We start from the raw sequence: 27,054 nt of genomic DNA, 5'->3' as shown, positions 1-27,054 counted from the left end.
TATAACCAAAAATTGGAGAAAAATTATAAAATTCTAATGATAAAAAAATGGCTACAACTCAACAGAAGAAGAGACTCATATTCCTTAGTTGTACCAGTGCTTTCAGTGGCTCCTCTTCATTATTGAGGAACAAGAAAAATAATTTAACTACAACAATAGTAAGTGTTTGCACGGCTTAATGCAATGATATTGTTTAGAATATAATGACATCCAAAAAGATTGTTTTTTTTATGTCCTCTCTAAAGAGTATATTGTGGTATTGCATTGCTGTTGTAATTTATTTTTGTTCTATGACATGTCTTTTTTCTCGGTTCTTTCTCTAAATTGCACAAAAAATTAAATATAGATATAAGAATTTTGTATGTGCTATTGAAATTGGAGATGGTAGAAGAAATTTAGGAGTTTTATAAAGGAATAAAGGAAATCATAAAAAAATTTATGTTCCAAAATGCAGAATTTATTGTTGGTGTACTAAAGAAAGATGAAAATATATGTGAAAAATTTTCTATTTACAATTATTCAAATATTTTATATATATGTCTAATATAATTATTTTAAATATTAAAAATAATTTTACTAAATACAATTTTTGTATCTTATACTTATTGAAAGTTATTTTTATTGTTTGATTGTTATAACTTTTGAAAGATAATGTTCTATCAAACTAAAACTTAATATGAGTTCAAATTCAATGATAGAAAATAAAATAGAAATATTTTTATTATTTTATTTTATTTTATCTTTTTAAATAAAATAAAATAAAAGTTGTTCAAAAAAAACCCATGAAATGCAATAAAAGTGCAAATAAAACTGCTAAAATATAGTGTAGATTAAATTGTTGAAACAGAATATAGACATGACTGTTGAAATGAAATTCAGACAGAATTGTCGAAAGAAGATGCAGACAAGCCACAGTGACTATTCCATGAATGATAGTTATTTTTTATTAGAACAGGGGTAACCAAGGGTGATGTTGGATTTTTACTTTGATGGATGTAATAGAGATTGGTTTGATTCTGAGTTAAAAAAGAAGTAGGATGATTTCTCACCGAAAAAATGATAGCTTATGTATCCTCTTCAAGGAGGATACCAAGGCTCTGATACCATAATAAAATTGTGAAAGAATAAGGAAAAAAAGTGATAAACAACTTTTATTGATTGTTGATTAATTAAACTGTATTACGAAGCCTAAAATTGTAACTGAATTTATGTATTTTGTTAGACTGAATTTGTGGCCGTAAAACTTTTTTATTGGTGTCGTGGGTTAAAGTGGAATAGTAGTTTAATAGTTTAAAATAAAAAAAATTGTACCAAAACTGAAAGGAAATTATAGAAACTAAAACAAAAAAAAAAACAAACACACACATATATATGTATGTATGTATGTATGTATGTATGTATGTATGTATGTATGTATGTATGTAGGTGAAGTTTACTAAATTTTTTTAATTTTAAAAAATAAATTACTTCCTATTACATATTACAATATTATTAATTAAAATAAGTTGATTTATTATGGTTAAATTTAACTATTCATCTAACTTAAATATTTATAACTTAACCAATGAACTATAATATAATTCTTTTAACAATTTATAAAAATCATTAAAAAAGTTTTATTTTATTTTTTTCTCAAATTATATATTTATTAAACATTTTCAACTAAGAAAATCCAATAAAATGAATAAATAAAAAAATTTAAAAGATATAAAAAAATTCTCATAACATTACCGTTTGATAATTCTATCTTACTTTTTTTATATATTTTTTTAAAAAAATTTCATTCTTCTCACAGAGACGAAGACAATTTAGGAAAAACAACAGTTAAACTCGAGATCATTGACGGTAGAAGAAAATAATAGAAGAGGAAAAGAATCATGCAATCTGCACGCAATTTAAAATTTAAATTTAACTGGATGAAATTAAAAGGATTTATTTTATAAAATGTGTTATTATTTCAAAATTTTTTATAATTTTACGTGTTTGTATATATTTAAGTTTAGAGTAAAGTATCATTTTTGTCCTCAATGTTTAGGGTAAGTCTCAAGGTTGTCCTTAATATTTAAATCGTCCTATTTAAGTTTCTAACGTTTTAAATTTGACTCAATGTTGTCCTGTCATTAGGAATCTATTAACGGAATTGACGGCGGGACAAAATTGAGACCATTTTGAAATGTTAGAGACTTAAATAGGACGAAAATGTTGGGGACAAAAATAATACACAGAAATAAATTTTAATTTTATCCTTCACTAATATCAATATTTTACGGTACATAATTATTCAATTATTTTTTAATCACATCTATGAAAAATTACACTTAATCAAATTACTTTGATTCTAAATAAATTTATTTTTTTATAATTTTACTCTTAAAAATTTTTACTCATCATGAAATATTTGTAGAATGACTAGAATCATATTACTTTATCGTATATATATAATTTTTTTCCCCACAAGTTTATGTACTAGTCATTTTACAAATATTTTATGATGTGAAAAAATTTTTAGAGTAAAATTATAAAAAAATAAATTTATTTAGAATAAAAGTAATGTGATTAAGTATAATTTATTTAGATGTGATTAAAAAATAATTGAATAATTATGTACCGTAAAAAATAGATATTATTAAAGAATAAAATTAAAATTTATTTCTATGTATCGTTTTTGTTCCTAACGTTTTCGTCCTATTTAAGTCTCTAACGTTTCAAAATCGTCTCAATTTTGTTCCGCCGTTAATTCTGCTAATAGATCCTTAACGGCAGGACAACATTGAGTCAATTTTAAAACGTTTGAGGACTTAAATAGGACGATTTAAATGTTAGAAATAACTTTGTGACTTACTCCAAACGTTAGGGACAAAATAATACTTTACTCTTTCAGTTTATTTATTCGGTATGTTCATTGAATATGCACGACTCTAATTGAACAGTAATTGAAAATAAACTTTATTGTAATAGAGGATTAGTAACTACCAAATATACTATATATGAAGAGGATTTTTTGGAAAATATGAAAATAAAAGCAAGAGAGAATTATCAAAATATAGTGTTTTAAAAATTTTTAGTGTCTCTTAAATTTTTTTATATTTATTTTTTTATCTTTTGAGATTTTTTTTATAGAAATTATTGATAAATATGTGGTTTGAGAATAAATAAATTATAAAATGATATTTTTTAATGATTTTTATAAATTGTAAAAAAATTATACTATAATTAATTAGTTGGGTTATCAAAATTTAGATTAAATAAAAAATTAAATTTAACTATGATAAATCAACTTATTTCAACTAATAATAATGTGACATATAATAAGAAATAATTTATTCTTTAAAATTAGAAAAATTTAGTAGAATTCACTATATATATATATTGCAGGATCAAAAACTTATCTAAGTTTTTTAAAAAATATTTGTTTTGATTTTCATTTCGATTTCATTTAAAAAAAAGTCAAATTATTATAGTACAAAAAATGGATAAATATAAGTCTAGTTTGAAATGTAATCTAGAAAGATTGTAATTTTCACCGCGAAGGAAAAGATAGGAAAAAAGATTGTGTTGTTACATTATTAGTTAAACAAGACTGTCATGTCTTCACAACTGTTTGGCCTTTCTAATATTTGAATTCAGATAAAGTGTGTTGCAAATACCATTTCCTTTTTCCTGTTTTTCCTTTTCAGGAAGCTTTCAATCTACACACTACTGTTTTTCTTTTTGTTGTTAGACAAAATACACTAAACGGGTTTCAAGTCATTTCATTCTGGTGTATATGAGAAGAATTTCAGGTATTTTTGGAAATATCGGCAATATTCTAATGGTTTTAACTATTGATAATATATATAACATCAATGACTAAGATTATTGAGATATAAGTATTTTTGTAATGTGTTTAATTTTGATGCACCGACAGTGTAAAGTATTTATTATAGTCGTGCAATCACATCGATATTGTAAAGTATTTTATACAGTCGTGCAATCACATCCGTTCTTTTAAATGATTATTTACGCAATCAATTTAAAAGGTGGTTATTGTCACTGATGTGGTGTTACGAAGTTAGATGCATATGTAAAACTACTATTAAAATTAATTTTTTTTGGAATACCTAAAAATTTATTTCACATTGATTACTCTCCCCCAAAATTATATTGTTATACGGATATTTAGTAAATTTGGATTGGTTCGATATCTATGATATGAGAACGAAATCTACTCTTCTTTTGCAGATACCAGTTTTGCAAATTACACCAAAGACTCCATTTTAAAAAAGTAAAAGAGAGAACTATACGGAATGTAAACTGGAATTGAATTATTTGAATTTGAAACTACAAAAAGGGTTTTGTTATTGTGTAGAACGAAAATTTTTTCAACATATATAAAAATTACGTGTCGATCAATGACATAAGTAATGGAAATAGTATATCAATACATGAGAGAACAACAACGTCAGTATGGGACCCATAAAATTGGAGTTCTGCCATCAATAGACCCCACATATTTTTTACTTTATGTTTAATAATATTTGTTAAATACTGACTACAATTAAAAAAAGAATTTATATATAAATAAAAATACAAAAAGACTTTTAAAAAAGTTATAAAGTTTTAAATAAATTTTACTATTTTATTTATTGATAATAAAGAGCTAATAATTTTTTATCCTGCTAATGATAACGAATGTAAGTTCTTTAAAATAATTATATTCTACATTTATTATCAAATTCTTAAATGAGCAATGCTAGGGGGCTAGCAATTTTTGTGATTGTTAGCCATCAACTAGCCATCAATGATGATTTGATGGTGTGAGATTGGTGTGAAATTTCATCAAATGGTTCACTTTTCTTTGCTGGTTACATGCTGGCCAAAATGCAATAAAATTGCTGGCCCCCATACTTTTCCCTATGTTATTTCTTAGAGTTGTGACATAGTGTGCAAATCTTCTTAAGGAGTTGTAAAATGTAATTTTAATTACTGAAAATGTTAAAAATAGTTTTAGTATTAAACCCTATAGTAATGTTTTATTAAAATGTTGTGTTTTTTTGTTTGATTTTTTTTTTTGAATGAAATAGCATAATTGATGTTTGCTCGAAAAAGTAATAATTTGAAGAGTGTAAGAGATGGAATTGTCTGTACCTTTTCTTGAGCTCTTGATTAAGTTGTTTTCAAGAGCCAATGAAGAAAACAAACTCTAACCTAGACTTGGTTGTTATCCTTTGAAACTCGATTTGACATGTGTTTTGATGAAATATGCTCGAATTTATGAGGAAAGAGTTGCGTGAATCTGGAGAATGGTCTTAGTGTTTAAGAGGATATGTGTTGCTTAGATTTAAACATTTATTTGAATAGTTGTTTGTAAAAGAAAAACCATCTTGCAATAAAATAAGGATAAAAGTCAAATCAATAATCGAAGAGTTAGTCGTAGTAGGCTTTTATCATACTTTTTTCGAACCGGTTGAAGAAATTAGGATTTGACGACTTGTGAATGAATGGAGGAGAACCACTAACCGGAAAGGAGGAATGGGAATGGAAGAAGCAATAAGTTGAAAAGGAAACTTAAGGCTAGGTCTTGTATCCTCCACGTAGGGGTGGGCATGGTTTGGATTGTTGTAAATCCAAACTGGATCCATTTCAGAACCAGTTTTATGGTTCATAAAACATCAATGACTAGGGAGGTCAGACATGATTAAAAGCTCAAAGAGTTGTTTTCCTAGTCACATGCTTGTGGTGTTCTTGTGTCAAGTAATCCTTGAGACAAAATATTTAGAGTCGAGATCAATTGCAGAGTACGCCAAAGGCTTTGAACACCACTATCTGGGGATAATAATAAATCTTAATAAAATTAAAATAAAATAAATAAAAATAAATATCTAATCACTCTTCTTCTAATTCTAAGTTCTTACAACATTACTTTTTAATAACAAATATATTAAATTAATAATTTAAATTATTAACTTAGTGATTATCTTGAATTTTTACAAGAAAAAAGTTGTGACTTTAATATTTATTCACTACATATATAATTTATAAATTTTAAATATATGTTATATAATATATTAAGAATGCTGATAGACTAAGATAGGATATATTCTGAATTTGCATTCGATCATATTCACAAGCAAACTCTATTCGCACTCTATTCTATTCCCAGCAAATTAGATAGACAACTCTACCCGATCAAATTGGGTAGAATTATATACCCGCAAATAGAATACATATTATTAGTCTTAATTAAATTTGATAATAAGTATATCGTTTATATAGAATATAATTGTTTTAAAAAAATTATATTTCGTTATCATTAGCAGAGATAAAAAAATGATTAATTTCTATTTGTAACTTTTTATTAGCAATAAATAAAATAGTGGAATTTATTTAAAATTTTACAACTTTTTAAAAATCTTTTTGTATTTTTATGCATATATAAATTTTCTTTTTAATTGTAGTCACTGGTATTAACATTATTAGATATAAAGTAAAAAATATGTGGGTCCCATATTGATGTTATTGCTCTATTATAGATTGGTATGTTATTTTCATTATCTATGTTATTGATTGACAGGGTTTTTACATGTGTCGAAAGAATCTCCTTTCTACACAGTAGCAAAATCTTTATAGAAAAATAAAGTAAATGACTTCAAATTTAAAGAAAGCAAAAAGAAAATTACAGAAAACTTAAAAGAAATGAAAAAACATAGAAGAAACAGAAAATAAATTCTTGGCATCGCTGGGATGTGAATGTGCGAGATTTTTTTCTGAGGACAAATTTGAACCCTTGCTCCTTCCAAACCTTGCTTATTTATAGACTAGTTCGACCAATCCTGTGCTGCCAAATGTCATCTTTGAACAGTCGCAAAATAATTGTTCTCGCCAAATGCAGAATCAAATAATTGCCCTTGTGATGTACCGTTGATCTTTGACACATTGTCCATCGATCCTCATTCTTCGACAAATTGTGATAGACGAAAAAAACCCTTTCTTTTGATATCTTTTTTTTCTTCAAATTACAATCCTTGTAAATCTCGTCGAATACTATTTTGATTTACGAAATTCTTTGACTAACAAATATATACGAAATTCTTTATTTTTTTTTACAAATAGATAAGATGTGGTGCTCAACCCGCAGGTATTCAATTCTATCCAACCCAGTTATCCAGTCAGGTAGGATTGTCTATCCGACCCGCAGTGAGTAAGGTAGAGCCCAAATCCTATCGTAACGTACTCATTGGCAACTCTACATACATATTCTCATTTTACTTATGACTCAAAACAATATCAATTTTATTTTATTTTATATTTTATTGATCCACTCTTTTGAAAAAATATTGTTCCAATATTATGCAGTAAGCTTAGAAGTATCATGTTTCTCCTTCAATGAGTTCATTTATGCTAATTTATCTCTGCCATATCCCAATATTCATCTTTATTTCAAATTCAAGAACAAGATCCCTTTTTTTTTTTCCTAGTGGTTCTTAACTTTGTAGGGTAAGATATGTGCTATATGCAGCATTGTTCTTTGTCAAAATATGCAGCTACCTCACCAAGAAAAACCCAAGAGATTATGAAATGGTAGTAATGGTAAGTTTGGTAACACGCTAACATGTTATGACATCATGGACAAAGGTTGTTTTGCAAGAACTCTAAAACTTCAATAAAATTTGTGTTAAGAAGCCAATCAAACAGTCACATAGTTGGTTTAGGTGTTAAGATCCCTGACCAATTGGGGAATAAGATGGTATTGGCATAGAATACAGAAAATAGAATAATTATATATTAAGGATGTTATTGTCTTACTGACACGTGCATATTGCGTATAATAGGATAAACTTATTTATAGGTCAAGGATATTAAGGATAAAATTTGAAGAAAAATGATAGAAATTGATATGTAAATTATTTTAAGGTATATTAAAATGTTATCAAATTAGTCCAAAATATGCTATCTATTTTCAACAGTAGAAATTTAAAAAAAAAAAGTCATGAGTTTTTCGGAAAAATCTCAACAGACACAGTCCAAAATGATTGGAAACAATCAAACAAAGAAAACTGAAAAATGTGACTTATTTTGAATAATCATATAACTAAATATATGGAAGTCTTGTACAAATAAGGAGGTGGAATATTTGAAAGAAACAGTGAAAAAGAGAAAGGGAGAAAAAACAGTGTGGTAGTACAACTATGATCATATGTACTATATACAGCTAAATTCAAAGCAAACATGACAAGACACTCAAATTCTGCCTCTCACTTTGGTGTCCATCTATTGAAAAACAACAACAGACACATGTTCCTATCAACAGATTCCAGAAACATATCAAAACTTAGAATAATATTGCTCTCAAAAAAATACAAAAGAAGTGATTACGGAAAAGCTCATTTTGCATTTGCCATTTTACTCAAATTTTTCTGAGACATAATTATGTGTCATAGTTATAGATTATGCCACTAGTATTTTTCCAGTAACTTAATCAGCATATTGGATACTAAAAAGTGAATAGTCACGTGCAGTTGTTTTCATGTGAAGTTGATAGTCGAAAATCGTTGTATGATTTGATAGATTTGACTAAATTGTCATCTAACAATTCTTGATTATCAACTTCACATAAAGACAACTAACTACATGTGAGTTTCCACCTTAATGCAATTACCAAGTTCAAATACAAAAAAAAAAAAGCATATTTAACAATTGCACCTCAAAGCTCCAAATACAACTCTTTGGCATAAAGAAAATTCTAAAACACCACCATATATGCACATGGACAGATCATAGTTAACAGATTTAACAGATTTAAAAAAATAAGTTAACAGATTTAAGATTTTGTGTTTGAGTTCCTGGAATCCAAGTTAACAGGAGATGAAATCGACAATGACAATGATTTTAAGTTTCACAATTTTGAATAAATTTTTTAAGTTTATTTTTTGAATAAGTTTCACAATTTGATCAAGGTTTTTTAAGCTTATTTTTTTCATTATATATAGCTATAATATATATTTGGTTTTGAAGATTTGTCTGGAGTCACCTGCCACAAACGAAATCATTGATAGAACTTATTACATAAATAATAGGATTTTGCAAAATAATAATAGTATGAAAAATTTCAAGAATACATTTATCTATGAAAATTTCTAACCTATTTTTACTCCCTAACAAAACATATCCCATGTCATAAAACATGATTGCACCCTTCCTCCAAGACTCACCCTCTTGTGACAAGGAACAAAAATTCTGCTATTGACCAAATTCTTTAACAAGAAACAAAATCATGTGATTAGGTATTTCTTTTCAATCTGTTATTGCTTGCTAAAAGAAGTCAATTTAAAATAGAAATGCAAGAAACTCCATCAAAACCTAGATCAGCATATGCACCAAAACAAAAACATATTTATTTACATGTAAGCTGTAGAAATCACTGTTGACAAGCCTTGTTTTACACCACCAAGTGAATATGAATGCCATACTACAGAGTACAGACAAAGAATTTGAATCCAATCTAATTAGAAGCCTTTCTCTATAGAAGCAGAAATTGTACACTACTTTCTTTGGAGAAGAACCCTTCTCCCCCGAGTAGATCATTGCCTTGCTTCTGGTTCTCCGGGAGGTGGTGGTTGTGAGGAGTTGCTAGCAACCAGTTCGACACGACTCTCACTATCTTGATTCCTTTCTGGTGTGTGCGACTCATCAAGAGGCTGGCTCATGGTAAATGTAACAGGTCTAACATGTTTCGCCTCGGACGAGTTTTTCAATGGCAGACGGCATACCGGGCAAGTGGATTGTTTCCTCAGCCATATGTCAATGCAAGAAAGATGAAATGTGTGACCGCATTTCGGCATGATGCGTAACACTTCTCTTTCTCTGTAATCTGCCAAACATATGACACACCTGTAGAAGTAATGCGAATTAGTTATCCATTCATTGACTCCTTGGTTGAGCTTATTTCGAATCCATGAAGTGCTTTTCTTATATCATTAGCTCTTGTAACCGTGGATTTAATTTCTATGGACTATCATTGTAAAGATGTCTTACACGGACATCCAATTATGTCCTTCGGCAAAAGTAACAACTTTTGAAATCAACTACTTGAATGGTTGTCCAAAAGAAAGGATTTGATTGGATGACAGTGTAAACATCAAAATCAAACTCCATGAATAAAGTATAAAAAACGATGTGAAGACAATTACAGTATCTAGAAAACACTAGAAGTTACAATACGAGGTTAAGGAACATATGAGGAAAAGTTGTGCATGAGCTGAAACCGAGAGACCGAACTTAACTGTGTATCTTCAATGGCACTGAAGGCCTCTTGGTTGAACTTCAAAGTGGGGATTGCATCAAGCATAACAGGCTCGGGTTCAGGGTCATTAGCATGATGTTCTGGCTATCATAAACAATGAAAAATTAAAATCTAAATAACCCACCCTGAACAGATAAACAAGTAAAATAAACAAAACCACCACTTAGGTATAAACTAAACTACTAATTAGGCAAAGAATAATATCATCAACTTGAATTATATGATATATGCAGATTCATGAACCCGAAGTATATGATATATGGAATACTGACCCATGAAGAAGTCTCAACCACATACTTATCTTACAAAGACAAATCAAATGAAAGGGCAGTATATACATTGTTCAATACCTATATACCAATTCTACATCTGATTGAAATTTATAGCCAAGTCACAGATTAATTCTAGGAAAAGGATGCAGCATTTGCATCATTTGATATAGAAGCTTATAAAAGAACCAAAATTATAGCAGCCCTCATTCCTTATATGCTTCAAGGAGGATTGGATCAGAACAACAATCTAGGAACAATGACCAAATAATACATAGTATAGAACTAATTTTCACAAAAGTTAAGCAGAATATCAAAAACTCAAACTCATGTTCACAAATCACAACCCAGAAAAAAACTTAATAAAATCAGCTCAGAAAAGGAAGGGGGGATTTGAAGAGGTGAAATTTTTACCTGTTCTATGTCAATCCTGGATTCAATCTCATACATCATGCGAGATTCAACACTCCCTCTTATCCTCCCACAAATGATTCTTGTGCACACAAACACAATGAAAGTGGCACTCATCCCAAACCCAATGACCGTGGTAACCAAATTGGTACCTGAACCCATCATCTCCAATCACCAATTTTTTTTTTTCAAATTTTAACACAAGATTCAACCAAAACCAAAACCCCAGAAGCCAGAAAAAAGCTCAAGAACACAAGCTACCACCACCGCATGAAAATACAGAACCCCACTTGGAAGCTTCAACCCCAGATAGACACGAAGTCCAACGGGGACAAAAGGGTGATAGAAACTAAAGAAAAGAGGGAAAATAGAAATGACCCATGTGAGAAAAATGGAAACTTTTGGTGTCAGATGGAAGCTGAAAAGGGTATGGAGATGTAGGAATCAGAAGTGGCTTTGGTGTGACTCAAAGGAAGGTGTTGGTGTGAAGAAGAAGAAGAAGAAGAAGAAGAAGAGAAGAGTTGAAGAAGACTCTTTTCTTTTCTTTTCAATTCATTCTTCTCTCTTTTGTGTGTTGGGGGTGTGAGTGTGCGGCTTCTTCTTCATTTCATGATATCACTGAAAAATGGGAATCGTGTTCGTAGGGTCCACAGTGCATGAGAGGGTGTGGGTCCCATCACCAACACACAGCTCAGTTGAGTTCAGACCAAAACTCTGCCCTTTCTAGTTTTTAGATCCGACGGTTGCAAATTTCGGTCTCACTTTTTTCGGCCGCAACATATCTTAACGGTAAAAAAAAAAAAAAACAAAGGGAGAAAATTATTTGTTTATTTAATATTTATTGATAAATCAAATTCTTTTAAAATAAAAAAATTGGTAAACTAATAAAAGTAATTATTTAGTTATCTTTAAGTTAAGATTAGTAGATTACGAGAACTTTATATGATAGAAATTATAAATATAATGGTAATTAATTTATTATTTTATTATTTTATAAATTTGTTAACTTTAGAAAATTCAAATTTTTTATTGATATACGCAGATATTTTTGGAGATAAAATTAGAGTAAATTTTAAATCCATTATAATTTATGAAAATGCCAACAAAATAAACTCCACTATTGTTAATAATAAAAATATTTCATATATTTAAAAATACTATAAAAATATCTAACCGTAAATTTTTTTTTTCATTAATAAAATTGTCCTTCACTGTGCTATTATTGTTGTTTGGGAAGAAAAGACTTATCCATGACCGACATTAGAGTTTTATATTTGGAAGTGGAGTGAAAATAGGATTAATATGTAACGGATGTCACGTTAGCATTTTCGTTTTACACTTCAGTTAATTTTGATAAAGAAAAAGGCTTTTTCTTTTACAGTTGAATATTTTATTAATACTTTTAAACTTATGGAAGACACCTTTATCATTCACAACCGTGAAAATTATTTTTGTTAGCATTTTCAGATTGATAACGAAGGATAAAAAAGTAACTACCCGTGTCATGAATACTCATTATCATTTGTTATACCTAAGTAGGTTAGATTATTGATACAAGTTACTAAGAATATGACTTAGCCTACATTTATTTATAAGGATAGGATATTGAGTCATTGAGATATAAATATAAAAATATAAAATTATATTTAGTAAGTGAAATATAAATAAAAATATTGTATTTTAAATGAAAAATAAATTAAATTTTTATTATTTATTCTATTTTATATTCAGTTTATTATTAAATAAAATATAAAAATATTTATTTTTATATTTTTATTTTTTATATTCTATTTTTAATATCTTGTTCTGATATGTTTTCAAAATTAAACGTAGTCTTATAATTATGACATAAAAAATTATCAATACATTTTGTCATGATATTATTTTTTCTTTTGGAGATAAATTTTGTATTAATATATAAATTTTAAAAGTACCATGGGTATAAAAACATTTTACATAGACTAATTGCGTATTACTGGATTAATAAAGATAATTAGTTTTAAAATTTATTATTAAAAATATTGTTTAAATATATAATTAATTATTTGATTATATGAAATTATTATTTATACTATTATTATATTAAAATTAATCTCTAAAATATATATTCAGTGGATCTAAATGGAATCAAATCAAGTTAATCATCTTTTTAACGATCAATTATAAATGTCCATGATATATTTGGGGAAAAATATATTTAGAAATGGTATAAAATATTGAAATAAATTACCTATATTATTAGAGCGAAGGAGTTTTTGATATGGTTGAATGAGAATTTAAGAAGAGTTAGTAAATTGAAGTGATTCCATGTGGATTTTGATGTTTAGATTCTCACAACTCTCCAATTGTTGCACTCCCACCATACCTTCTCACTTATTAGGATAAGTACAAGATTTCATGTCTTTCCTCTTTGAATATTTTCACACGTTAGTATTCCTTTGAAATTATTCGTATTTACTATTCATATAACATAACCATGATAAATAATAAAATTAGTACATATAATATATATACTTGACATGAGCAATCAATTATACGATCTATCTATTCTATTATATAAAAATCGAATTTCTACACTTAATAATAAAGTTGACGTAACATACTCTAAAGAGTATTTTTCAATTTAATTATTTTAACTCATTCAATACAATTTATTGTAATGACTTAATTATTCTAACTAATTGATTTGATTAAATATTTAAATATCAATATAATTTATTATAATTTATATTACTTAATTAATTATATTACATTAATTGTAATTCGTTATATTAAAAAATTAGTTTTTTTATTTGGAAAATCTAAAATAAAATAAATAATTTATTGTTTATTCTAATTAAATTCATTAAATTTAATTATATATTATATATGAATTAACATTAATTTATAAATTATTTTATATTATAATATTCAATCAAATAAATTATAAATTATTTTAAATTATATATGCACGGAAAAATGGATTTAAATCTGTTTATATAGTATAGATAGTATTTAATTAAGAATGGTATATTTTTAAGTGTTTTGATATGATTTAATTATATCAACTAATTGATTTGATTAAATATTTAAATATCAATATAATTTATTATAGTATATAATACTTGATTAATTTTACTACATTAATTGTAATTCCTTATATTAGTAGTTAATTGGTTTATTTATTTATAAAGTCTGAAATAAAATAAATAATTTATTGTGTATTCTAATTGAATTCATTAAATTTAATTATATTATATATAAATTAAAAATAATTTATAAATCACCTTATTTCCTTAACCTTTTATATTCTGTGGATTGTTAAGTCAGTTTTATATTTCATTAACTAAAAATAGTATAAGGCAAAACTTTTTTCATTCTAAACGGAATTATTCTATGTATTATTAACTAATATCATTAGATTTGATTTATTAAAAATATGAATTAATTTTATATAACAAATTATTAATTAAACTCATTCTAAAACGTAAGCAAAATAAATTAATTTTCTAGGCAGCCCAATGTAGATATATGATTTATACAACAATCAAACAAAGCATAAAATTTGTGAATTATGATCAAAAGGGAATAAAAAAATAGGGCCCACACTATGTTGGCTTGCTTGCCTCCATTGCATCTTAACAAAATATGGGCCTACGGAGACTAATCCCGATTCCAAGCTGGACAAATAGAAAACCTATCCGGATCTCATACAATTAATTTCAACCCACTTTCAAAGTCCTTTTTTAGTCTTTTTGGGTCTTCTCTCTCCTAGCAAACAAGCATATACGCCAGCAATAGAGAACGACGTATTAGCACTGGCAACTTCAGAACGGCAAAATGAGAAGACTGATTGCTCATACGGCGATGGGATGATGACGGGGTTGTGCCGGTGAGGAGGTCACGACGATCGCAGATGTTAATGTGACCAGAGAGGTTAGATAGCGGACCGGCAAGAGGAGACTTTCACTGATGTTGTTGTTGTTCAGATCGTCGTCGCACCGAGACGCTCCTTATCTGTAACTGATGGAGGTAAGTTGTTGCAAGGAAGGCATGGATTCCAATCTTATTTTCATATCCCTTTTTTTACTCAATACATTTTGATTTGCCAGTATTTATGATGTAGAATAAGTGTTTTATTTTCAATTCAAATCTTTTTTCGTTTTTTAAATCATCAATACAGATTTTTTCTTCTTTTGGATTATGGAGGATATGTGAATTTGGATGCACTCCGATTTTAAAATGATTTACTAAAAAATATACCTCTTCTTAGTTGCTATAAAAGCCTAAGAGGTGTGATCCTACAATCTTACCATACATACTTGCTAAAATTTACGTTTGTTCTTATTTTTTCTACTAGAGAAAAAATGGTTAGGCAATATGATTTGTTGGAGATGATTGCATCGCCAAAAGAATGTTGAAAGATTCATGTCAGAGTAATCAGAGTTTGGTCTTTACCGAGATTCAAAGACCCCAAATCCATTAGCTCCATTGAAATGGTGTTGATGGATGAGCATGTACTTTTAATTTTATTCATACACACAATTGTTTTGCTGTTTTCATATACTTAGTCCCATATTTGTATGATCCTCACCTCATAATTGTCATAATTTTAACCTTAGCCATTTCTGCTTTTTTTGGGACTATTCATTCAAAAATAGAACAAGAACAAAACCCAATTCTGTGTTTTCTTACAAGAAAACATAAGCTTTTCATCGTAAAAAAAGATTCTACAGTTAAAAACAGATTTAATATATAGCTCATGTTGTATTCGGCCAATAAAAAAGAAATTGGGAGACTTTTAGCAAGATTTTCATAGACAGTTATATAAAATTATAAATTTTAGCTTGCAAAGACATGCACTAATGTCAAGATACATAATTACTAAATAATGCATATTGGATATAAGAGTTTATAACGACGAAAAATAACAAAATTTGAGTCACTCTTTTTTTCACATCCTAAAAAAGTATAATGTATATCTTTGATAAGAAATAATAAGTACATCACAATAAAATTGAGAGTCAGATTATTCTTTAATTTTTTATTTATTATTATCATCTTGAAAACTTAAATTTTCTCTTCCCGTATGGGTGACAACTAATAAGAGAGGTTTGTATTAGAAAAGTTTGTGCTAAGCATCTCCAGGTAATGTTGACTGTTGGAAATCAAGCAGTATAGCCTCTACTAATTTAACATTCAAAATTTTAGACTAAATCAATTACATTAAACAAAGATGCATATGGAGGAAAAAAAAGAGAAAAAAAATAATAAGAGCATGACTAACGCATATGCATGATTGTCGTTAATCTTAACCCTCTTCCAAATAACACTTAATTCTCATGCATGATTGTCATCACAAATTTTTTCTTTTTAATACCTATGGTTAAAAAAAATAAATAAAAAATTTTCTCAACCTATTTTTCATATGAGTTGTGTGAAAAAAAAGTTAAATACAAAAATTTTATACTCAAGTGAAAGTCACTAAACTATAAAATTAGTCGTTTTAAATTAAATATTTTAATTATTGTGTTAATATATAATTAATTTTTTGTGTAAAATATAATAATAGTATACATTAAAGTAATAAATATTTGAATCCATTATATATATATATATATATATATTCTTCCTTTTGGGTGAATATAAATCCGTTAATTAATACTTAATACTTAATATTTTGAAATTAAATCATATTTTTTATTTATTCAGTTATTTTTGTTGAAAGAAATATTTTATATAAATTTTGTTTGTTTATTTAGTTGGACTTTATTGGTACTGTGTGTAGAAAGTGAATAATAAAATATTTTATTTTGTGAAAAAATAGGGAACAACTATGTATGTTTTTGTAGGTAAGGATTTGATATCTTTATTCAAATCATTGATATCAGAGGGAGCTCTGTATGTTTTTACATACTTTGAAGTTTGCAACAACTATGGGTTGTACCGCACAACATCACATTATTTTCGATTATTTTTTCAAAAAAGAATTACTATTTTACCCTCTTTCTGTGATGCAATACCGTTATATGGTATTAAATTGGTCCTTTTTAGAAAAATTATGGGATACTCTCCTCAACATCCTTTTTTGGTTGATAAGTGTATGATTTATGATAAGTACATAAGTTGATTTTTCTTTTATTTTTATGACAAAATATCACTAAGACAGGTGATTTGTGCACAATCTTTTGTTTGATATTTATTTTAGACATTGCTGGAGTTATGACCGGTGTAGAAGGTGAGAGAAAATATGTGAAGGATGACAAACTTATTGACATGTTGGTCATTCATATTGAGAATGACGGGTGCATTTTTTCGATGCCCTTGCTCAGTACTTAATATGTTTATATAAGCAATTTTTTATTTTCTAAAGAATTTACATTTTCTCTGCAGTTTAAAGCTTAATATTACTGTTCTTGAAGAGATAGTGGACCGGATCAAAGGTCTTGTGGCAACGGGTGAGCAACAGTTACCGGCAGTTATTTTTCAATTTGTAAGAGTAAAGAATTTTTGAGATATGTGAGAATTTGACCACTATCGAATGGTTATATCTTATTGTAGCTATTTCTACTAATTATTAGGATGCGATTCAATAGGTATTTTTAGTTTTAAAATTTTATGGTGTGATGTTATATATAATAATATTTTTTTGTTTTTAAATTTTATAGTGTGATACTACATGTTGTGGAAGTAAAATTATAAGTATTGTATTTTGTGTTTTAATACTTTTGATCATGTGGAATTACAAGTGAAATTATAGAAAACAGTAATAACAATTCCGGCAAATGGCTGGCATTCTAGAAATTAAAATTTGAAGTGATAAAAAATATTATTATATACGTGGATAAATTGTATCACCGATTTTTTATTTTTTTATTGTAAATTTTATGTTGAATTATTCAACAATTAATTAATTAATATATATTTTCAAGCTATATTTTTATTATTATATAATACTTTTTATTATTTTATATTTGCAATAAATATTTTTTGTATAGCTCATTGCTAAAATAAAAAATTTTACTAATTAATTAGGTTCACAGTAAATTATAGTTATTTTTTTTAAAATTTAAGGATACTTTTGGTTACTTTGCATTCGATAAATTTTATGTCATGTATAATTGTATAACTCATTTAAGCAATGATTATTGTACATAGGTACCAATATTTTACAGAATATTATGTATGGTACTAGGCTCTTGATAAATTCAGATATTTCTGAGGCTGTGATGCTTCGAAAAAGGTATTGTACCAATATTGTGAATTATTTATGGCTGTGCATATTAATTGTATTTTTATGCGTGATTGATAAGTAGCGTGTACTATAGAGAGATCTCGCATTACCTGTCTGTACTTTCTAGAAAACCGGCATATGTAAATGAAGATGAAGTTTTATATTCCACTGAAAGAAAGACAATAAAGGAGTTACATGCGGCTGCGGATGTGAGTGCCTTGTAGAAAACAACTTTTTTATATTTGGTTCATTGTTTGTTTTTTTTTTTTTACTTTCAAACTGTTCCTATGTAGGTTGGATTCTATGTTGTTCTGGCCACTGTTCTTAATATTGAACCCGTTCTAAGTTTGTGGTATAAATCTTGTATTTGCAGCGTGAAGACAGAAGCTAATGTAGATACATACTTCTGTGATGACTGTAATAAGGACGTGAATAATGTGGTTGATAGGTACGACTCTAATTGGACTTATTTGTGCAATCTTTTCATCAAAAAGTAATATAGTTATGTAATTGATTATGTCTCTTTTTAATTTATTTAGCAATATCTAGTTTAATACTAACAATTAGTAGACAATAAGAGAATGATGAGCGGATAATTTATACGCTTTCTGGCATTATTTTTAGGTAGTTTTTAGTTTGTTTTAGTTACGTTTTAGTATATTTTTATAAGTTTTTATGCAAAAATCACATTTCTGGACTTTACTATGAGTTTGTGAGTTTTTCTGTGATTTCAGGTTTTTTCTGACTGAAATTGAGGGACCTGAGCAAAAATCTGATTCAAAGGCTGAGAAAGGACTGTAGATGCTGTTGGATTCTGACCTCCCTGAACTTGAAGTAGATTTTCTAGAGCTACAAAAGTCCAATTGGCGCAATCTCAATTGCGTTGGAAAGTAGACATCTTGGACTTTCCAGCAATGTATAATAGTCCATATTTTATCCGAGATTTGATGGCCCAAACTGGCGTTCAAACACCACCTAGAGACCATTTTCTGGCATAAAACGCCAGAACTGGCACCAGAACTGGAGTTAAATTCCTAAACTGGCACTAAAGCTGGTGTTTAACTCCAAAGATGGCCTATGCACATGAAAGCTTCAAGACTCAGCCCAAACACACACCAAGTGGGTCCCGGAAGTGGATTTCTGCACTATCTACTCATATTCTGTAAACCTAGTTTACTAGTTTAGTATAAATAGCACTTTTTACTATTGTATTCGTATCTTTGGACCACTTTTCGATCCTTTGATCAGGTCTTCTTCCCCTGTTTTCGAATTCTTATGCCATTTGGGAGGCTGGCCATTCGGCCATGCCTAGACCTTTTGTTCTTATGTATCTTCAACGGTGGAGTTTCTACACCTCATATATTAAGGTGATGAGCTCTGTTGTTCCTCATGAATTAATACAAGTACTATTGTTTTTTATTCAATTCATGCCTACTTCTTCTCCAAGATATACTCTTGTACTTAATTCAGCTAAGTCAGACTGAAGGGGTGACCCGTGACAATCATCCTCTATCTTCAGTACTCGCTTAGCCAAGATCCGCGTGCCTGACAACCACAAAGCGGTCTACATGATGTTCAACATAGTCATTGGACGACAGCCGGAGTATATTCTCTTGGGTCTCTAATCAACGATTCACATCGTCTCTCCTGACAACAGAGCATCTGAATCTGAGATTAGGATCTTCGTGGTATAGGCTAGAACAATAGACAGCATTCCTGAGATCCGAAAAGTCTAAACCTTGTCTGTGGTATTTCGAGTAAGATTTGGGAAGGGATGACTATGAGGAGCTTCAAACTCGCGAATGTTGGGAGCAGTGACAGTGGGCAAAAGGATCAATGGATCTTATTCCGACGCTAGTGAGAACCGACAGATGATTAGCCCTGCGGTAGCTGTGCCTGGTATTTTTCATCCGAGACGAGAAATCCGACAGTTGATTATCCGTACAAAGACCGTAGCTGGACCATTTTCACTGAGAGGATCATACAGCTTGCCATGGAAGGGAGCATGCATGATTGGATGAAGGCAATAGGAAAGCAGAGGTTCAGAGGCAACAAAGCATCTCCAAACGCTTATCTGAAATTCCCACCAATGAATTGCATAAGTATCTCTATGTTATTTTCCGTTTTATTTATCTTTTTATTTATCAAAATCTCATAACTATTTGAATCCGCCTGACTGAGATTTACAAGATGACCATAGCTTACTTCAAGCCGACAATCTCCGTGGGATCGACCCTTACTCACGTAAGGCATTACTTGGACGATCCAATGCACTTGCTGGTTAGTTGTGCGGAGTTGTGAAAAGTGTGATCATAATTTCGTGCACTAAGTTTTTGGCGCCGTTACCGAGGATTGTTCGAGTTTGGACAACTGATGGTTCATCTTGTTGTTTAGATTGGGTAATTTTATTTGTATTTTCGAAAAATACAAAAAATTCATAAAATCATAAAAACCAAAAAAAATTGTGTTTCTTGTTCGAGTTTTGTGTCAAATTCTAAGTTTGGTGTCAATTGCATGTTTTCAAATTTTCTCAAGTTTCGAAAAAAATTTCATGTATTGTGTTCTTCATTGATCTTCAAGTTGTTCTTGATGATTTTCCTTGTTCTGATCTTTAACTTCTCCTGTTTTGTGTTTTTTCTTATTTTTCATATGTATTTTCAAATCCATAGTGTCTAAACATTAAAAATTTCTAAGTTTGGTGTCTTGCATATCTTTCTTTTCTTAAAAATTTTCAAAAATATGTCCTTAATGTTCATCATGATCTTCAAAGTGTTCTTGGTATTCATCTTGATATTCAAAGTGTCCTTTCATGCATTACTTGTTTTGATCTTGCATTTTTATGTTTGATTTCATTTTGTTGGTTTTCTCTCTCTTCATTAAAAATTCAAAAATAAAAAATACCTCTTTTCAAGTAAATAATACAGAGAAATGAAGATTCAGAACATACAGCAGAGGAATCATAGAGAAAAAGCTGAGTGTTTAGTAAAATGCCCAGTAAGGAAGGAATTCTGGCATTTAACGCCAGCCAGGGTATCTGGCTGGGCGTTAAACGCCCAAAGACGTAGCATTCTGGGCGTTAAACACCAGGATGACACAGGGGAGGTAATTTCGTTTCAAATTCAATTTTTTTTTCAAATTTTCATGTTTTAATTCATGATTTTAAAATCTTATCTTTCTCTTTTCATGCTTTTGAAAATTTCAAAACTAATTTTTCAAAAAAATTCCTTGCTAACAATTAATGTTTTGATTCAAAAATTTCAAGTTTGTTGCTTTCTTGTTAAGAAAGGTTCAATCTTTGAATTCTAGAATCATATCTTTTAATTTCTTGTAGTCAAGTCATCAATTTTAAAAATCAAATCTTTTTCAATCATATCTTTTTAAAAGCAAATCTTTTTCAATCAAATCTTTTTCAATCATATCTTTTTAAAATCAAGTCTTTTTCAATCATATCTTTTTAAATTTTGATTTCAAAATATTTTTTCTAACTTCTTATCTTTTCAAAATTATTTTCAAATCTTTTTCAACTAATTACTATTTCTTATCTTTTTCAAAACCACCTAACCACTTTTCAACTTCCAATTTTTGAAAATTACTAACCACTTTTTCAAAATTCTTTTTTATTAACTAATTATTTTAGTTTTTAATTTTCGAAATATCTTTCTCTCTCATCTCCTTCTATTTATTTTATTTAATTGCTAACATTCCTCCTCCACTAATCTAAAAAAATTTTTGAACTCACCTCCTCTCTCTTCTCATTCTTCTACTCCTTTTCCTCTGACACATCAAGAAATCTCTATACTGTGACATAGAGGATTCCATTACTCCCTTTTGTTCTCTTCTTTTCATATGAGCAAAAACAGGGATAAAAACATTCTTGTTGAAACTGATCTTGAACCTGAAAGGACTCTGAAGAAGAAGCTAAGAGAAGCTAAAGCACAACACTCTGGAGAAGACCTTTCAGAGAATTTCGAAAAAGAAGTAGACATGGCAGCCGAACCCAACAATAATGCAAGAGATGCAAGGAAGATGCTTGGTGACTATACTACACCAACTTCCAACTTCTATGGAAGAAGCATCTCAATTCCAGCCATTGGAGCGAACAACTTTGAGTTTAAGCCTCAATTAGTTTCTCTAATGCAGCAGAATTGCAAGTTTCATGGACTTCCATCGGAATATCCTCATTGGTTCTTAGCTGAATTCTTGTAAATCTTTGATACTGTTAAGACTAATGGGGTTGATCTTGAGGTCTACAGACTCATGCTTTTCCCCTTTGCTGTAAGAGACAGAGCTAGGATATGGTTGGACTCACAACCTAGAGAAAGCCTGAACTTTTGGGACAAGTTGGTCAATGCTTTCTTAACCAAATTCTTTCCAACTCAAAAGATGAGCAAGCTTAGAGTGGACGTCCAAACCTTCAAACAAAAGGAAGGTGAATCCCTCTATGAAGCTTGAAAAAGATACAAGCAATTAACCAAAATGTGTCATTCTGACATGCTTCCAGAATGGAGCATCATATGTATATTCTATGATGGTCTGTTTGAGTTGTCCAAGATATCATTGGACCATTCTGCTGGTGGATCTCTTCATCTAAAAATACCTACAGAAGCCTGGGAACTCATTGAGATGGTTGCAAATAACCAGTTCATGTACACTTCTGAAAGAAATCCTGTGAATAATGGGATGACTCAGACGAAAGGAGTTCTTGATATTGATACTCTTAATGCCATATTGGCTCAGAACAAAATATTGACTTAGCAAGTCGATATGATTTCTGAGAATCTGACTGGATTGCAAGTTGCATCCGGCAGTGCTAAAGAAGCCTCCTCTGAAGGAGAAGCTTATGACCCTGAGAATTCTACAATGGAAGAGGTGAATTACATGGGAGAATCTGATGGAAATACCTATAATCCTTCATGGAGGAAGCATCCAAATTTCTCATAGAAGGATCAACAGAAGTCTCAACAAGGCTTCAACAACAATAATGGTGGGAGAAATAAGTTTGGCAATAGCAAACCTTTTTCATCATCTTCTCAGTAACAGACAGAGAATTCTGAGCAGAACCTCTCTGGCTTAGCAAACATAGTCTCTGATCTATCTAAAATCACTCTCAGTTTCATGAATGAAACAAGGTCCTCCATCAGAAATTTGGAGGCACAAGTGGGTCAGCTGAGTAAAAGAGTTACTGAAACTCCTCCTAGTACTCTCCCAAGCAATACAGAAGAGAATCCCAAAAGAGAGTGCAAGGCCATAACTATAACCAAAATGGCCGAACATGGAGAGAGTGAAAAGGCAGTGATTCCCAGTGAGGAAGACCTCAAGGGACGTCCACTAACCAATAAGGAGTCCCCTATCGAGGAACCAAAGGAATCTGAGGCTCATACAGAGACCATAAAGATTTCACTGAACTTACTTTTGCCATTCATGAGCTCTGATGAATATTCTTCCTCTGAAGAGGACAAAGACATTGTTGAAGAGCAAGTTGTAGAGGATGTCTTAGTGAAGGTTGAAGGCCTTTACATCCCTGCTGACTTCATAATCCTAGACACTGGAAAGGATGAGGATGAATCCATCATCCTTGGAAGACCCTTCCTAGCTACAGCAAGGGCTGTGATTGATATGGACAGAGGAAAGTTAGTCCTTCAATTGAATGAGGACTACCTTGTGTTTCGGACTCAAGGATCTTCTTCTATAAGCATGGAGAAGAAGCATGAAAAGCTTTTCTCAATACAGAGTCAAGCAGATCCCCCACACTCAAACTCTAAGTTTGGTATTGGGAGGCCACAACCATGCTCTGAGCATCTGTGAAGCTCTGTAGGAGCTTCCTGTCAAGCTATTGACATTAAAGAAGCGCTTATTGGGAGGCAACCCAATTTTATTTATCTATGTTAATTTATGTTTTCTATAGGTTGATGATAATGTGAAGTCATAAAAACAACTACAAAATTAAAGCAGAATGAAAAACAGCATAAGAAAATAGCACACCTTGGAGGACAGGCTTACTGACGTTTAAACGCCAATAAGGATAGCAGAATGGGTATTTAACGCCCAGTCTGGCAGCATTCTGAGTGTTAAATGCCAGAATTGGCAGTCAGACTGGCGTTTAACACCAGAAAGGGCTGTCCGATGTCTGGCTGGCGTTAAACGCCAGAAAGGGGCATCAGCTTGGCGTTTAACACCAGGAAAGGTAGCAGAGCTGGTGTTAAACACCAGCATTGGCACACAGTGGGCGTTTAAATGCCAGAAAGGTGCAGGGATGAGAATTCCTTGACACCTCAGGATCTGTGGACTCCACAGGATCCTCACCTACCCCAACTCACTCTTTCTCCTATTCACACCTTCTCATAACACCCTTCCCCAAACACCATTCACCTATCAAATCCTACCCTCTTCCCCATTATCTCTTCACCACTCACACATCACACACACTTTAACCCTTCTTAGCCGAATTTACCACACACCTCCATCTCCTCCATTTCTTCTTCTTTTCCTCCCTTCTTTCTTCTTTTGCTCGAGGACGAGAAAACCTTTTAAGTTTGGTGTGTTTGCTTTTTTTTTCATAACCATTAATGGCACCTAAGGCCATAAAAACCTCTAGAAAGAGGAAAAGGAAGGCAATTGCTTCCACCTCTGAGTCATGGGAGATGGAGAGATTCATCTCAAAAGCCCATCACTAGAAATAGGATGGAGCACCAAAAGCACTAAGGATGGAACACCAAAAGCACTCCATTATCCTCCATGAAATTAGAGAGGACCAAAGAGCCATGCGGGAAGAGCAACAAAGGCAAGAAAGAGACATTGAGGAACTCAAGCACTCTATATGATCTTCAAGAGGAAGAATTAGCTGCCATCACTAAGGTGGACCCGTTCTTTAATTTTCTTGTTCTTATTTTTCAGTTTTTCAGTTTTTATGCTTTATGTTTTGTCTATGTTTGTGTCTTTGTTACATGATCATTAGTGTCTAGTGTCTATGCCTTGAAGCTATGAATGTCCCATGAATCCTTCACCTTTCTTAAATGAAAAATGTTTCTAATTGCAAAAGAACAAGAAGTACATAAATTTCAAATTCTATCTTGAAATTAGTTTAATTATTTTGATGTAGTGGCAATACTTTTTATTTTCTGAATGAATGATTGAACAGTGCATATTTTTTATAGTGAAGTTTATGAATGTTAAAATTGTTGGCTCTTGAAAGAATAAAGAAAAAAGAGAAATATTATTGATAATCTAAAAATCATAAAATTGATTCTTGAAGCAAGAAAAAGTAGTGAAAAATACAAACTTGCAAAAAAAAAGGGGCGAAAAATAAAAAAAAAAAGAAAGAAAAGAAAAAGAAAAAGCAAGCAGAAAAAGCCAGTAACCCTTTAAACTAAAAGGCAAGGGTAAAAAGGATCCAAGACTTTGAGCATCAGTGGATAGGAGGGCCCAAAGGAATAAAATCCTGGCCTAAGCGGCTAAATCAAGTTGTCCCTAACCATGTGCTTGTGTCATGAAGGTCCAAGTGAAAAGCTTAAGATTGAGTGGTTAAAGTCATGATCCAAAGCAAAACAGTGTGCTTAAGAACTCTGGGCACCTCTAACTGGAGACTCTAGCAAAGCTGAGTCACAATCTGAAAAGGTTCACCTAGTTATATGTCTGTGGCATTTATGTATCCGGTGGTAATACTGGAAAACAAGATGTTTAGGGTCACGGCCAAGACTCATAAGTAGTTGTGTTCAATAATCAACATACTAAACTAGGAGAATCAATAACACTATCTTAATTCTGAGTTCCTATAGATGCCAATCATTTTGAACTTCAAAGGATAAAGTGAGATGCCAAAACTGTTCAGAAGTAAAAAGCTACAAGTCCCGCTCATCTAATTAGAACTAAGCTTCATTGATATTTTGGGATTTATTGTATATTCTCTTATTTTTATCCTATTTTGTTTTTAGTTGCTTGGGGACAAGCAACAATTTAAGTTTGGTGTTGTGATGAGCGGATAATTTATATGCTTTTTGGCATTGTTTTTAAGTATTTTTAGTATGTTTTAGTTACTTTTTAGTATATTTTTATTATTTTTTATGAAAAAATCACATTTTTGGATTTTACTGTGAGTTTGTATGTTTTTCTGTGATTTCAGGTATTTTCTGGCTGAAATTGAGGGACCTAAGCAAAAATCTGATTCAAAGGTTGAGAAAGGACTAAAGATGTTGTTGGATTCTGACCTCCCTGCACTCGAAGTGGATTTTCTAAAGCTACAGAGGCCCAATTGGCACGATCTCAATTGAGTTGAAAAGTAGACATCTTGGGCTTTCCAGAAATGTATAGTAGTTCATACTTTGCCCGAGATTTGATGGCCCAAACTGGCGTTCAAACGCCACCCAGAGACCCTTTTCTGGCGTAAAACGCCAGAACTAGCACCATAACTGGAGTTAAACGCCCAAACTGGCACCAAAGCTGGCGTTTAACTCCAAGGATGGCCTATGCACATGAAAGCTTCAGGACTCAACCCAAACACACACCAAGTGGGCCCCGGAAGTGGATTTCTTCACTATTTACTCATCTTCTGTAAACCTAGTTTACTAGTTTAGTATAAATAGCACTTTTTACTATTGTATTCGTATCTTTGGACCACTTTTCAATCTTTTGATTAGGTCTTCTTTCTCTATTTTTGAATTCTTATGCCATTTGGGAGGCTGGCCATTCGGCCATGCCTAGAACTTTTGTTCTTATGTATATTCAACAGTGGAGTTTCTACACCTCATAGATTAAGGTGAGGAGCTCTGCAATTTCTCATGAATTAATGCAAGTACTATTGTTTTTCATTCAATTCATGCCTACTTCTTCTCCAAGATATACTCTTGTACTTAATTTAGTTAAGTCAGACTGACGGGGTGACT

At 30.4% G+C, this 27,054-nt stretch overlaps 1 protein-coding gene across 1 annotated transcript; it reads right to left on the bottom strand.

Moving 5' to 3' along the window:
* Positions 1-9,352: 9,352 nt before the first annotated feature.
* LOC107485608 (RING-H2 finger protein ATL5) lies at positions 9,353-11,557 on the bottom strand. The gene is made up of 3 exons (XM_016106147.3): positions 10,966-11,557; positions 10,263-10,366; positions 9,353-9,870 (listed from the first exon to the last, which is right to left on the bottom strand). The coding sequence occupies exons 1-3, from the start codon at positions 11,125-11,127 to the stop codon at positions 9,561-9,563; spliced, it is 576 nt and encodes a 191-aa protein (XP_015961633.1). The 5' UTR covers positions 11,128-11,557; the 3' UTR covers positions 9,353-9,560.
* Positions 11,558-27,054: the final 15,497 nt, after the last annotated feature.

The sequence above is a fragment of the Arachis duranensis genome, chromosome 4 (genome assembly GCF_000817695.3).
Source record: "Arachis duranensis cultivar V14167 chromosome 4, aradu.V14167.gnm2.J7QH, whole genome shotgun sequence".
NCBI classification, from domain to species: Eukaryota; Viridiplantae; Streptophyta; class Magnoliopsida; order Fabales; family Fabaceae; genus Arachis; species Arachis duranensis.
The sequence above is the reverse complement of the archived record's forward strand: the minus strand, read 5'-3'. Positions and strand labels throughout refer to the sequence as shown.